A 14,999-nucleotide genomic window follows, 5' to 3' on the forward strand; every position below is an offset into this window, starting at 1 on the left:
TTCAGGGTTACCTGTCCAGAGCAAGTGAGAAAAAGGTGGAAAAGGTCAGGAGGCAAAGCGGCCAATCACTACTGGGAAGAAGCGAATTCAAGGAAAAAAAAAAAAAAAAAACCCAAAACAGCGTGGCCCCCTGAAGGGAAAGGTTTATTGTTCAGAGCACTTGCCCTAGAGGAAATGCAGCCTGGGGTAGGAGGGAGAACTGTTCACATTGTGAGGAGACAGGAAGGTAAAGGACTGTACTGAACTTATGGATGTTTTTAGGTTCATTGATGCTTTTAATACCAAACAAGTCAGAATCTATAGCAAAAATAGCAATTGAAATGAAGAGCAAATGATGAAAAGCAGTAATGAAAGTAGAAAGTAGGAGATCTAAACAATCTGGAGGGCAACTGGGTCCTCTCTCAAAAAACAGATAGACACTTTCATACATTACGTATGATAGTCCCAAATACTCTTCTTCTGACTAAATATTCTATTAAAAATGGCCAGTAGGAAGCAATTAGTTTACATCAGCAAAAGAAAGAGGTAACCCCTATGATCTGGTGAGTAAACAAGGCTCCTCAACCTCCTTTTCTTGGTTCACTCTCATCCAGTTTAACTGCAAGAACTTTCTGTACTAGGGCACTGTGATGACGTGGTAGACCTATGCCATCACCCTGCACTGCTCCACTTCTATAAAGTTACGGTCAAAACTGTCTATTTCCAGGAGCCATCTACAGGCCATGGGGAGGTTCTGCTTTCCATCAGCTACCTGCCAGCAGCCAACCGCCTGCTTGTGGTGATCATTAAGGCTAAAAACCTGCATTCCAAGCAGCTAAAAGACCTACTGGGAAATGGTAAGTGGAACAGCGAGAAAATGGAGGTTGTTGCTTTCTGCTTTTATGTAGACCTCGAAAGACAGTGGGAAGGGTGGTGGCTAGGAGAAAAGAAGTTGAGCTTAGGCAAGTCAAAAAAGTTGAATAATTTTTAACAGGTAAAAGACAAAAAAAAAAAAAAAAAAAAAAAAAGAGATCACCTAGTAGATCCCTGGCTCAGTATTTCTCATGTTCTGTCAGTAAGTCTGCTGTCATTGCTTGAAATTTTCTTGTATCTGTTCTGTTCTGCATTCAGACATATGGTGTCTCTCTTCACTTCCTGTACAGATGTTTCTGTCAAGGTGACACTGAGGCATCAGTCCTTGAAGCTGAAGAAGAAGCAGACAAAACGTGCAAAACACAAGATCAACCCTGTCTGGAATGAGATGATCATGTTTGAGGTCCCTCACGAGCTGCTGCGTTCCTCTAGCGTGGAGTTAGAGATGCTGAGCCAGGATGGTGTGGGGCAGAGCCACGTACTTGGCAAGTGCAGCCTTGGCCTGCATGTTGAGGGCACAGAGAGGAACCACTGGGAAGAAATGCTGAGAAACCCCAGGAGACAGATAGCCATGTGGCACCAGCTCCACATGTAGACACACAGGGTTACTGCCAACCAGATTTCTGCCAGGCCCCTGAGCCTGAGGAAATTGCTGTACTTCACCTTCCACCTTCACATCCACAGAATGGCCAGGCACAGCCTTCTTTCTACGCCACCTCCTTGGTTTCCTACCAGAAGAATGTCTCATGCTAGCCCAGGAAGTAGACTGACAAATTCATTTAAGGGACAATCTCCTGTTTCGTCAAGTGGTTCTCTCAAACAAGGGATTTCACTGTGTTGTTTTGAATTTTATCAGACTGCATGCTGTCATTTCCATGTAGTTTCTAAAGAGTGTAGCTCTGTTTCAGTGAAATGACTAAACCAACCCAAGGAAGGGGAGCGGGGTTATTCCTTCCTTGGGTAGAAAATGTGATCAACTCCTTGACATCTGGTGTTGTCACCCAAGTCCCTTTGTGAGGGCTGGCTCCATGATCRCAAACATGCTGCAGCCATTTTGCTAATCACTGTTTTTCATAATGCTTTACAGGACTGTGAGATTTATTCACAAAACTAACTGCTAAGCCAAAGTAGCAGTATGAAAGAGAGAGTAAAATCAGGTGGAAGCATAGTCTGATATACATTAAATGGATACCTAGAAAGGAGAAAGAACTGAGAAAGAACAATGTAAGAAGATGTAAGACAAAGTCAACCCCATCATTCTGTGTAGCCTTGGAAGCAAACACTGCCAAACACTATGTCAAATACCTTCCTACAATTTTGTTTTCTGGAGTGTTGGATATTTTGGATTTAGGATTGCTGAAAGACACTAAAAATGTGAAAATTTCAGAATCCTTCAACAGAATGATCATGTCTTCTATCCTGTTTTCTACAATGTCACTTAGACTCTCAACATAGATAAATAGTTTCTGTTGGTGTTACCTCCAAACCTTGGGTCAAATCCTTCTGCTTAGTGCCATCTTTCCTGTCTGGGAATTTCTGAGCTGGACAAACTTCAGATACTCATAATATATTTCAGGAAGCATCCGAGACTAAACAAAAGAAGTGAGAATATTTCTTTCTTCAGCATTTAATTAATGGTTTTGGTGTGATGGTTAGCAATCAGACTCCAACCCTCCTAGTAGGACTTCGAAGAACTGCCATGTGTTTCATTGCCTCCAAACAGAGGAATTCATTGACAGGCAGATTCCCCATGACTTGTTTGTTTTTTGTGTGGTGTGCACTTTCAAGATTTGATGTGGTTTAAATGTTACTGTTTTTTTAAAAAATGTTACTGTCCTTTTGGTGTCTAAATGGGCTGAAAACTGCCATTGGCAGTGGTGATGTTATGACCCTACGAGCGCACTGTTTGTTCTGCCACTTGATATCAAGTAGTAGACACAGCTTTAAGGGACTTGCATGACAACAAGTCATGTGAAAGTCTGAAAAGAGGACCATATGGTTTTTAGCACTGCAGAACTCAGATAATAGCAAAAATACGTTGCTGCCCACTTCATTTTTGCAGAACCAGCTTAATCCTGCATTTAATTCTTGAGCTGCACTAGGAAGACAGTTACCAGCAGGTTGAGGGAAATGATCATTCCCTGCTACCCAACACTGGTGAGACCACATCTGGAATGCTGGGGCCAGTTCTGCGCTCTCCACTGCAGGAAAGATGTGGACATACTGGAGTGAGTGCAGTAAATGACCATAATGATTAAGAGGTAGGAGCATCTGACATATGGAGAGAGTCTGAGAGAGCTGGGTCTGTCTACGTAGATGAGAGCGAGCTGAGGGAAGGTCTTATCAATGTGTATAAATATCTGAGATAGGGGAGTAAAGAAGCTAGAGCCCTACTCTCCTCAGCAATAAGCAACAGGCACAGACTGCAATACAGGAAATTCTATTTAAACGTAAGAAAACACTTTTTAAAAAAAGACTGTGGTCAAACACTAGAATGGGTTGTCCAGAGAGGTTGTGGAGTCTCAATCCTTGTAGATATCGAAAATCTCACTAGATATGCCCCTGAGCAACTTTGGTCTAGGTGACCCTGCGTTGAGCAGGGAGGGTTGGACTAGAAGATGTGCAGAGCTCCTTGCTAATTGCAGATTTCTGTTCTTCTGTGAAAAGAAAAGACCAAATAAGTCTGATGGACAACTGAAAATTGTGTTGTTACCTTTACTTGGCTACTCTCAGCATAGGCCATAGTGTGGTATAATTGGTAGTTACAAGACAATCTTTAAGAAAGAAACAAAAACCTCTTTGACACACAAAAAAAAAAAAAAAATGTGGCAGTGAATCATACAGTCATTTTTTAAAAAAATCTCTGTTATTGCTCCAGTGGCTAGTGGGGGTTCAAACAAAGAGAGAATTGACTTCTTTTGCTTTTTTTTTTTTTTTTTTTTTTTGCTTTTTTTTCATTTAATGAAGAATTGCAGGATATTGCAAATTAACTAGACTCAATAGTGTTATTTTTAGTTGACAGTGATTTTTTACTAGTTGCTGCATTCACTGCTTGTATGTAGATGTTCCTATAAATTTGGAATCATTATTTCCATTTAAATGCAAGAAATACTTTGTCACGTTGGCCTGTTCTTCATATAGGATTCTGTGTGTGCTGTGATTCTTACTTCTTTTTAGGATAATGATAAGAGTCATAACTTCATAGTGCGACGGTATTTGGCTGGCACTGGAAAGCCTGAAGCGCCAAATATTTGTCTTGCTGCCAAGCAATTTCTCTAATTCTGCCTCCCGCTTGTTTTAACGGGCCTTTTATAACATCTTGGTGGCTGATAGTAAGCAGTGTTATCTGCCTCTTCCCCTGGTAATTTTGGCACACCCTGTAATTAGATAGCAATCCTATAGAGTCTAAGAAAGAGCCCCTTGCAATCTGATTTTGCTGTGAAAAAAAAAAAATCTCATTTTTACAGTAGAAATATCTATATCTATATATTATATAAAAAAGTCTTAAGGGCAAAACAGTTCCACCAGTGTTAAAGAGTGGTATTGTTCTCTCCTTTGCTGCAATGAAAGTGGGAGAGAGGAAGGCGAAACTGCATGCATCCTTCCTGGCCTGCTCATTTTTGTTGTCGGACATTTTAGCCTGGAGAGAACGTTTCTTGCATGCAATGCAGTCTTAACTGGCCGTCACATGTTTATTTAATGAGGCGGCCATTTGCGCATGGAGTGAAAGCAAGCGCAGTTAAGGCTGGTGGCTTTCCTGGAGCAAAGGAATGCTGCGTACGTGTGGTACTGGAGGGGCAGGGACGCTCGGCCCAAGCCCTTTTGAAGTCTGTTAATAGGAGCTGTTTGTCACCACATTCCAGCGCTGCCCAGGGCCCTGCCCTTAGCCCACTTAACCCCCTATAACTTGTGTTTATCAATTCCCGTGTGGAGCGGAGCCCTCAGCATCTGAAGGGCTTTAGGAGCTAAATTGGCCCAAACAGATGAACTCTGGGGATTCATTGTAGCATWACGATGACGACATCGTAAATATAAAAAGAAAGCATTTGGAATTGCTCAGTGTCATCATATCAAGCGGCTTGAGCAGCGTGAACAGTAAATACTGCTTAAGTGCAATATGGCTAGAGAGCTGAACCAGACAGCCACATGTTTTTCAGCCCCTGAGGTTATCAATACAGAAACATCAGTGAGCACCATTAATATATGTATATTTTAATTAAACTGTGGCATGTAAAAACTACCTCATGAGGTTGGGAAGAGACAAAAAAAAAAATTATGTTCAAAAAATGTGTAGATGAGGCACTTTGGGACATGGTTTAACAGACATGGTGTTGAATCGTCTACAGTTGGACTCTAAGATCTTGAAGGTCTTTTCCAACCATAATGATTCTATGATTCTCTGAAAATATTCTTAAACTATGTATGTGACCAAATAGCTTGGTGATTAAATTCCCAATAGTAAGTCAATGGTTCATTGTTTATTCTGCCTGCTATCACCCACATAAGGTGAGGAAGCAAGTAAAGCTGTAAGGAAAGAGGTAGGAAGGAGAAAAAAACATAATCTGCCTACTTGGAATGAACAATCCTATTAATGAAGGATCAGAAAATTGCAGGTTTGAAGGCAGGGATTCATAGACGCTCATCCAGTGACAGAAACAAAACAACACTACTATAAAACAGAATGAGAAATGCAGCTCCCATATTGCATCCAGCATCTCTTAAATCATGTAGTCTTCTGGGAGAGGAGGGGAAGGATTGAGAGGTCAGAGTAACTGACTTGTAATATGATTAAAATATAGTCTGTAACCATACACTGCTTTTACCTTGATCTGCCCTCAGATCCACATCTGCCCAAACAAATGATCTGGCTTGATTTTAGGGGCACTCATCTGAAAAGGCAAACTGCACTCTGGTTTCCTATGTAAATCCATCTTTTCAGCATAAAATGATATGATAGCTGTAAATTGCACATTGCACGTTAAAGCTGAACTGTTTTTCATCACCGTTGAGAACATGATGCACAAGTGATTCAGAAATGCAGTGGAAAAGAGGTAGAAACTATGTCAGTAACAGGGGGCTGAGTTCAGCACAATGACATTTAGCAAATGCTGGGAGCTGAAGTGGCTTGGACCATGCTTCTTCCACTCTCAAAGCCAGCTTAAAGTTCAATTAGATCAAAGGCAGAGCTTTGGCAGCACCTTTTACATGTTTTAGAATTTAAMTCAGTCTCAGAATGAATTTGGCTCATTTGCTGAAAGATAAGCATGATTAGTAAATAATCATAATACTTGGCGTTTTATATTGTTTCTTCTATTGATAAATAGCAACCTAAAAAATAAAAGTAACGCAGCAAAATTGTGATTTGTGGCCTTCAAGCATGAGAAGGCTTTTCTGGTTAATCAATCCTTCAGTGTCCTAATGTCTTTATTGTACAGAACCAGGTGTTGTTTGTCAAGACTCTATATTGTACTCACAATCCAAAGCACAAAAGCAGAGCATGAGACTTGGCAATTGTGTCTAATATTACAGCACAAACTGTATATTACCACCAGTGAGTAAATGATTCTAAACTCTATCAACATTGTGTCTGTTTTGTTTGTGGTAGGATGAGAGCCCTGTGCCTGCAGCTCACAATTCAGTGAAGCAAAATATTGGGGTGAGTAAATGGAAGATCCTCCAAGTGGTATCCCCCAGAGATGGGCATACAAGGAGAAAGCAGGGAAGYCAGCAATGGAGCTCTACCCCTGCAGAACACAGGAAATGCAATGATTTTCTTTTCAGCACTGTGGTATATAAACAAAGCTGGAAATGCTTTCCTGTAGCTGTGAAGAGAGCTAGGGAACAGGAACTGGGAAAAAAAAAAGTGAACTTTGGATTTAGTTTTCTGCTCATCCCAGTGTTTTCAGGGCAGTGCTGATGATAGTCTATAAATCATATATCTTGAAGAATGAAARCCTACTTGAATGACCTAATACTATCATTGCATTAGCTGGTTCCTAACAGCACGTAGAGATCAAAAGCTACACATAAAAGTAACAAAAACAGATTTTGGGGGCAGGGATGGGAAGTATCTACCTCATTGACAGTTTGGGGACACTCTGTCACCCATCACAATCAGTATTAAGGCACAACAAGAAATAACAAAGTCAGTCTGTCGGAGCCCCTAGGCTGTTGCAGGATTCACAAACGAGGTCGCCACAAGCCTATCAACAGCAGAATGAGGCTAGTGCTGCTGAGGCATTTGCTGCAGAGATGGAGGAGAGCGAGCTGTATTTTTGCTGCATGTGGAGTTGAACATGGGCGGTGTGTTTGCCATGGATGGTCCTTCCTGCCTAGAGGATTAGCACTGGGTTATATTGAGTAATACTCAAGCCCAGCAATATTTCAAAAACAGCAATAGCTGACACACARCCATTCTTTTTTTAAACCTGTTCCTTGTTGCATCAGAGTCATTAGAAGCATTTTTTTTCCCCACAACATTTAAAAATTGGAATGGAGCTGCCCCATGATCCTCTGTCTGCCACAGGAGTGACACCTCATCCTGCAGCGTGGTCACAGCTACTAAGAGAAGTTGACACAGAGGTTTGCAGCCAGTTCCTSTTTCCTTAATCTCTCAGTGATCAGTGATCATTTTAATAAACTGAGCAAGAAAGGAGCTTTGAGATGTCCTTGAGAAGATGGCTCAGACCTGAAACCTACCTGTTATCCCATCCTGGATTTTCCAGCGGAGCTCTCCCAATGAGCAGGGGGTGCCCCTTGCCGCAGGCCAGCAGTGCTCCCCAGTGCTCTGGCAGTGCTTCCCAGCCTCGAGCACGGCCCCACTGCCCCACACCTCCTTCCTCTCCATCCTGGCCCTGGCATGCCAGCACCATGAGCCACGTGCCCATTGCACCCCTCTTCTTCCAGCTTCTGCACACTCTCCTGTGGGACCACTGGTCTCCTCAGAAATGGGGTGGCTGAGAGCAGCACGGGCAACAAAGTTGTTTTTCTTCTTGGATCCAAACAACTTCAAACACGGGACTTCAGAGAGCCGACAAGCCTAGTTAGTGCATATGCCGTTCTGCAGGAGCCTTTGATTTTCCTTCGGATATTTTTAGAGCCCTTGTACTAAGCTGTGGCACCATTTGTGTGGCAAGAGCTCTCTGCAAGAGGCAGCGTCTGTTCTTGTGCCTGTTCTCCGCACAAGCCTGTTCCCTCGTGCCTGTTCTCCGCTGGCCCCCGACACAGCACAGCCCGTGGTGGCTGCTGCCATTCTCCGATTTCACCACCTCTAAGGAAGGCATCCCTGTAACGCACTGGCTATAGGGCAGCCCATCCAGCGTGCCTTACTCTTGGGGCATATAGCCTTAGGGGGCTGCTCCCTTCCTGCCTTAGCTGCTGCCTGAGCAAGGGCCTCAACAGGGGGAGGGAAGGGAGGACGGGGCGGGCAGGAGAGCGAGGCATCGCCATGGAAACCAGCCTGGGCTCCCGGGAGCCGCAGCCCCTGCTCCCAGCCCTGTTTGCGCATCCCGGCTCATCTCAAACGGGAGCCGCAGCAGAGGATCTGCTCGTCCCTWGCCTGTATCCTCAGACGCCCCGACAAATTTAAGGAAATTTGGGAAGCTAGCATCACATGAGAAATGATTTAAACCAGGAGCTAATGAGGAAAGAAAACTGAGAAAAGTATTAACCCACGGACTGCCCCTCCCTGCTCCTCTGACACATCGCTTCCCACATGTTACATGCAACCTTAAGAGAGACAGACACTAAAGAGGGACCCCCAGGAAGCACTGCACAATTCCTGTGATTATGCTTAAAAGCCCTCAGCATACGGGGCCCTGCAGAATTCCTATTTCTGGAAGGGAACAGCACATTTGTTCTTTGCTAAATCAAGTTTTAAGTGCCAGCTGCTAACAACAGCCTTCTCAACGGAGCATACCCAGGACACCACGGAGCTAGGGAAGAGCATGCCAAGCTTTAATACTATGACAACCATCACAAAAGGCTTTTATTATTTCCCTTTCAGTGGTCTTGCATACTCTTATTGGCAGTCCCAGAAATTAAAGGCACCTTTAGCCATACCTAAGATAAATGACAGCACACTTTCCTTCCTGATACTAAGATCATGTACTTCACTCAAAAAGATCATACTTTAAACTACTTGGCTATCAACAAGCTATCAACAAGGAGGCAACAGTTATTGGCAACACTGCCAACAGCAGTGGTAGGTTTGTGCAGTGAACATGACTTCTAAGAAATTAATTGCAACTCAGCAATGCACTTAACTCTTCACACACAGTTGATCTGCTGAAACTGAAGCATTTCCTTGCCTCACAAGCTACTAATTCACTAACAAGGTTGAAACTCCAAAGCTGGATATTGATCACTGGCTACTAAAAATCATACCCTTAATCAATCCAGTGTAGACCCAGCCTCAGCTGGGTTTAAAGGGCAGAAAAAGTACCAGATCCTCCTGCTTTAGAATATGTGGAGCTCAAGAAAAAAAAAATTCTCCTGCTTGAAAACCAAACCAAACCCACAGCAGGATTTGTGGTTGTGCTTGAGCAGGTAAGGGTGAACATTACAGGGACATGCCACTCCAAAGAAGCTGAAGATATCATCATTTAGGCTATTGAGGCAGACCAGAGGAGACACAGAGGTTGCAGGCACACCAACATCACGCACACCCTGACATGCCTGTACGAGGTTTAATCCAGGGCAGTTGCTGCTGATGCCAAGCATGTGTGGCGACAGTTCCCCTTGGGGCACAGCTTGGGCACAGCAAGCCCATGCTGAAACCATGCCTGTCCTATGGGGACATGGAAGTCCTGCTGGTCCAAGAGCTGGGAAAGCCATGCTGAGTGGCTACAAAAGCTTGCCAAAGGTGTCCAGGTGAGACAGCTATCAGAAAGAGCTACTATCACCACAGCCAACTTGCTCCTCTGGGTAGACACCGTTGCATGCGCTTGTTGCACTCACCTGCCAAGCAGGCTGGGGAGCAGGAAGCCCAGATGCCCTTGCTTTGGGAAAGTTACATAATGTCTCATGATAATACAAGAATTAGCAATCCAACTTGATAAATTTAAATTTTTTTATTAACAATCATCTTACATTACAAGGATAATATGACAAAAGGAAGGTTCTCGTGTACATACTATGATATATCAACATAGCTCTATTCGTATCCAGTGTCCTAGGTCCTTTCACACAGGTACTATAAAGCATAGTCTGTAAAGTAATAACATTTTAATGTTCTCCAAAAGAGTGATATTAACATATTAATACATATGTAGTAATAGACTTCTAGATATTTTTCCTCTCATTTTGTGTGTGTGTGTGTTTGTGTAGTGGGTGGGTGAGAGATAGCTTCAAATAGTTCAGCAGGGCTGTGCTTGGAAGTGGATACGGAGAGGTCTAAGATAAAACCTTCTGTATTCTGGAAGTAAAAACGAAAAATGCATTTTGCAAACAGTCAGATGAGTCTATGAGGATGCCTAATCGGCAGAAAACTTTATAGCCCTCCTACAGCATTCATTACATTACAGCATATGAGATATGGTTCCCCCACTGAGCCCAGGGAGCTTATTCAACACGAGGTGCAGTGCATGAGAGTCCGATGCCAGGCAGGAGTTCCCCGCTGGCAGCATGGGGGCTGGGAGCAAGTTTGMCGGGTTTCCATAAATGTCAGTGGCATGAGAAGAAGAATGCTGGGAGTGGGGAAACCATCTCTGAGGTTCATGAACAACAAGTGCTAGGGAGCTCTGCTCTCTGCTGTGGTGGTGAGGTGCCATTGAGCGCAGCGTGCAGCCACAGCGGAGAGGAAAGCTCTCGGAGGGCACGTGGCGACTGAGGTGGATTACCAGTTGTGTGGAGGAGACAGGAGGCTTGGGTGAGGGCACTGAAGTGTGTGACAGACTTTAGGGGGAAGCTTGCACAGCATCCGCTCATGCAATACCAGTGTAACCAGTCATTCAACTGTCAAGAGCTAAAATTCACCCTCCTCCCAACAGAAATTAAAAATTAAAACGAAAAGCAAGAAGTGAAGTGGTTGCTAGGCCTGACAAGAGAGCTGCAAAGCCAAACCTCCATCCCTCTCCTCTGGCAATTCAGCAGCCCCTCTTGGGGGAGCAGCAGCAGTGAAACTCTACCATTTACCAGCTTTGAACAAGCCTCACAGGTCTTCCTAGGTGCAAATCAACAGCTTCACTACGTAGCTGGATCAGTGTGATAGGAATGGCTTCAAACAGGTTTTGTGTGATGGAAGGAGCGGAGGGATAAGGTGGCTGTCCATCCTGCAGACATCAGCAAATACTCTGGAGAGGTTGATCCGAGAAAGCAACTGCCCAGATCCACCCAAAGTCCCGGCACAGAAACATCACTCCTGTGAAAACAGATCTCCCTGCAAGGGACAGGCGAGAGGGCTGACCCTCAAGTACTTCAGTTCGGCAACCTTAGCGCTCCATGTGCTGCGGCTTAACCGACATCACCCACTGTATCTTCCACTTACCAAACTATTCCCTTCCTTCCCAAAATGCCTGCTAGGCCAAGAGGCCGGCAGGCGAGCCACCCGCTGAGGCAGCCGTGGGGCAGGGATGGCGGCAGCTGCACGGCTGTGGGCGGCCTAAGCGAAGCGCTGGCGGCTGCGGCCTGAGGCGGCCGCGCGCGAGGCTCGCCCTTCGGCCTGTGCGCCCCTCTCCTTGCGGCTCCTCGCTCACAGCCCCTTTTCATTCATGCTGCTCCATCTCCGCAAGTCATCCCATCTGCCTCTGACCGTGTGACAGTGACTGTCCCTCAACTCTGTAAGGCTTTTGCTCTCCCATTTGCTTTATTCCAGCTCCGTCACTGTATCACTCACTGACAATCCGTTGTGAAACACACTGGATAAATGAAGCCTCTCACACTGTATAAATGAACCCTCTCRCACTGAGCTGTACCAGCATCTGCAGAGCCTGGGTTCTTCCCTCCAGTATGTCAGTGACTGCCAAGCATCAGGTGGGTAAAGCAGAGCGCCACATCTTCACGGCCCAAGTACCCTCAGTTACCAAACACATCCATACAGAGAGAGAAAAGTGCATATGAGAGTGGGATATGTATCTGTCCAAGTGTGAATACACAGGACCTTAGCCAAAGGCTTAATCAGAAGACAAGGACACTCAAACGTTTTCCCACACGGAGACATTCCTCTATTACACAAACCTTATTTAGCACTTGAGTAACACACCAGCAAGGAATCTCCTTGCCCTAACCACAGCAAAGCCCCTCACTGTAGAGTGCTATRTGTGTAAATGTAGGCCTCAGTGTATGGCTAAAACTCTTCCCAAAGTCCAACGTCTTCAGTGTTACATGCCTTGTGCCAGAACACAGGGCCAGCCTTACACAAGGGTGGTTGATTCTATCTCTATATTATATCTTTATATCTATTGAAAACATAGAAATATATAAATATATAGGATTTTATTTATAGATATATAAGCATGTGATTTATTTTTTGTACTGTGTGTATATGTACTGGGATGTGCGTATATACAATATATAGACTGTATGCATATGTACTGTATACATACACTAGCTTACATGCACACACATCATATATGTCCCCAAGGGAGACAGGAATTGCATAGGCATTACTGCATTGAATACAACGGCTGGGGGAGCAACGTACCATTTCTCTGCTTTTAAGACCTCTTTTGACAGGGCTGAGAGGGGAATCTGGCAAAAGCAGAGCATATTGCTGCTTATTTGCAAGCCAGCTGCTTGGGCTATTTTACCCATTGGTCAAACAAACAGCTATAGTAATGAGATAAGAAAGAGGGACCCCAAAGCCCTTATGGGCCACCTGGTTGAGTTTGTGCTGTGAGAAAGAAACAGACTGAGCCTGAATCATGTCTGAGAATTTGTATCAGCAAAAGTGCAAACAGCACAGGTCAGTCCAAGATCCACTGCAGGCAGCACGCCGGGACCTTGCCTGCTTCATGTCCTTGCAGCTCCCCTGTGCTTTCCTTGCACTTTTGCTGGCACAGGAAGAGCTTTGGTCTCTTGTTYCATGAGGATTGTCCCTGTCGTGATCAGTCTCGTGGCCAGGAGGCCTAGACTTCTTGCAGCCACTAGTAAGCCCTGTAGAGGAAAAGTCTGAATGTGCTTAATGGATTTCTGCTTTACAGCAGGGTAAAAGAGTAGAGGAGCCTGAGTGAAAAGCGGGCAAGGAGAAACTGGCAATCAAAAAATCGATGGGCAAAAAATTCAAATGCAAGGGTCCAGAGAAGTAKGTATTATTCACAATCAGATGCCCTAGATAAGAAGAGTGGAAGAGGATAAAAAGTTCACTTAAGAAAAATTAAACCATTTAGCTTTGCCACTGAAGCTGTTCAGGATGCTGTAATACGTTCAAAATAACTTCCTCCTGGCTCAGAGTAGCAGGGAGGGAATTGATTAAACCGGAGCTGCAGCAGTCTCCTATCTCCAAGGGCATCCCAGCGCTCTGACCTGGCTTCCCCAGGAGTGGGGCCCATGGTGCAGCCATGCTCAKGCTGCACGGGCCGTGGTGCGAAAGTCAGCCCGTCACTGCCCTCTGGCCTCCCTGCAGCCCAGCCGGGCCTGTGCTCCTCAGAGACTGGCTTGGATTTGCAGAAAGGACACCGAAAAGCACCTGCTTTCAGGAAAGCCTCGCTAAGCAGGATGCTAAAAAGCCCAGGGCGCTTTGCATTGTCATTCCTCCCTGCTGAGCTCACCCTCGTGCCTGTAGTCACGTTTCCATCCACAGGACTATCCATGTGAGCAACAGCCAAAGATCTGAGATAGGCAGGGAACCTAGAGGGAAAGCTTCCAAAGCACCTGCATTTGTCCTGTACAAAGGCTCGATTTAGTGTCTGATGCGAAGGCAATGAGGATTTCTTTGTGTTGCACAACTCCGGCTGGGCTGGCTGTTACACTGAGTGCTCGTTTCCGCCCATAACCAAGGACTAGCGATCTTGGCCCTTTCCAGTTCACAGGTATCAGCGACATCCAGTCAGAGGGAATTATTCTCCTTACTGACATTGATTCACAGATGCATACAAGGTTTTTGTAAGAGAAATAAACGCTTTCTCCTTTTTTTTTTTTTTTTGTAGACTGCCTGGAGGAAAAACACGCTTTCCACCTTTCACCGCAGTTAGGAGTAAGAGCTGCCAGTGAAAGAGGTGCCCGACAACACTGGGATTTGCAAGCAAATAAAAAAAAAAGGGATAAGGAGTTACCGGGGATCATTATTGAACAAGGCTCTGGCAGCTTTTATGTCACCAACAAAGGCAACTAGTGGCAAAAGTAAAGATCACAATAGAAGTTGTAAACAGGCTTTTTAGGTGGCCTTAACACAAGCAGTAAGGAAACTGTTTATCTGTTTACAAAGGTGTCTGGAAACTGTCCGCAAGCCTCCCTTTCCAGCAAGAGTGCCAGGCGGTTTCATGGGCCTCTGAAAAAGAGACACATAACAAGGAACTTTTATTGCTGTTATAACCGAAGGGTTTTTTTCTTTTCTTTTTTTTCTTCTTTTTTCATTTTTTTTTCCTTTTTTTTTTTTGGCTAAAGGAGTTACAGAGCTGAGCAAAGGGAAAAGAAACAAGGGGAGGAGGGAAACTATCTTTACAGATTCTTTGACACCCGCAGCAGCTCATTTCAACTATCTTCTTTTGTTATTTTTGTTTCTGCTGCTGTACTTTTCCAGACATCTGTGCATATCTAAAAAAGGAGATTCCCTTGCCATCTGCCCATTCCCCTCTGGCGGGTGAATTCATTTCTTGTCTCCAATATCTAGCTTTACCTAGCCCATCTCCAAATTAGAGCTTAATGGAACAGCAATGCTTTTACAGGGACTATTATTTTTCTTCTTTACATCGCCTCAAATTTTAACTTAGGAAGGGGCAGCCCAGCTCCTCCAAAGGAAACAGATTTGTGAGCTTTAAGACAACATCATGAACAAGGCTTATTCTCCACGTCTGGAGGGCTATAAACCTCTTATACACAGACATTCCTCCTATGGTCAAAGAACTGTCTATTCTGTGCAGTGCCAGAGGATATTCTGTTTCATTCTTACTCCTCTGGATGAATGGGTCAATTTGCTCACATAACTTATTGGGAAAGAAAAGGAAAAAAAATGCATGCAACATCTTTTTTTTTTTTTTTTTGCTTGCTAG

The 14,999-nt window shown here is 44.5% G+C and overlaps 1 protein-coding gene across 1 annotated transcript in view; it reads left to right on the top strand.

The window, feature by feature from the left end:
- Positions 1-3,505, top strand: part of SYT13 (synaptotagmin 13) — a 15,849-nt gene extending 12,344 nt beyond the window's left edge. The window contains exons 5-6 of the mRNA XM_026035128.1: positions 707-836; positions 1,143-3,505. Coding sequence (XP_025890913.1) covers positions 707-836; positions 1,143-1,447 — 435 coding nt within the window. The 3' untranslated portion in view covers positions 1,448-3,505. The remainder of the gene's footprint in view (positions 1-706; positions 837-1,142) is intronic.
- Positions 3,506-14,999: the final 11,494 nt, after the last annotated feature.

Source organism: Nothoprocta perdicaria, unplaced genomic scaffold (genome assembly GCF_003342845.1).
Source record: "Nothoprocta perdicaria isolate Ctin4 unplaced genomic scaffold, notPer1 scaffold_156, whole genome shotgun sequence".
Classification (NCBI taxonomy): domain Eukaryota; kingdom Metazoa; phylum Chordata; class Aves; order Tinamiformes; family Tinamidae; genus Nothoprocta; species Nothoprocta perdicaria.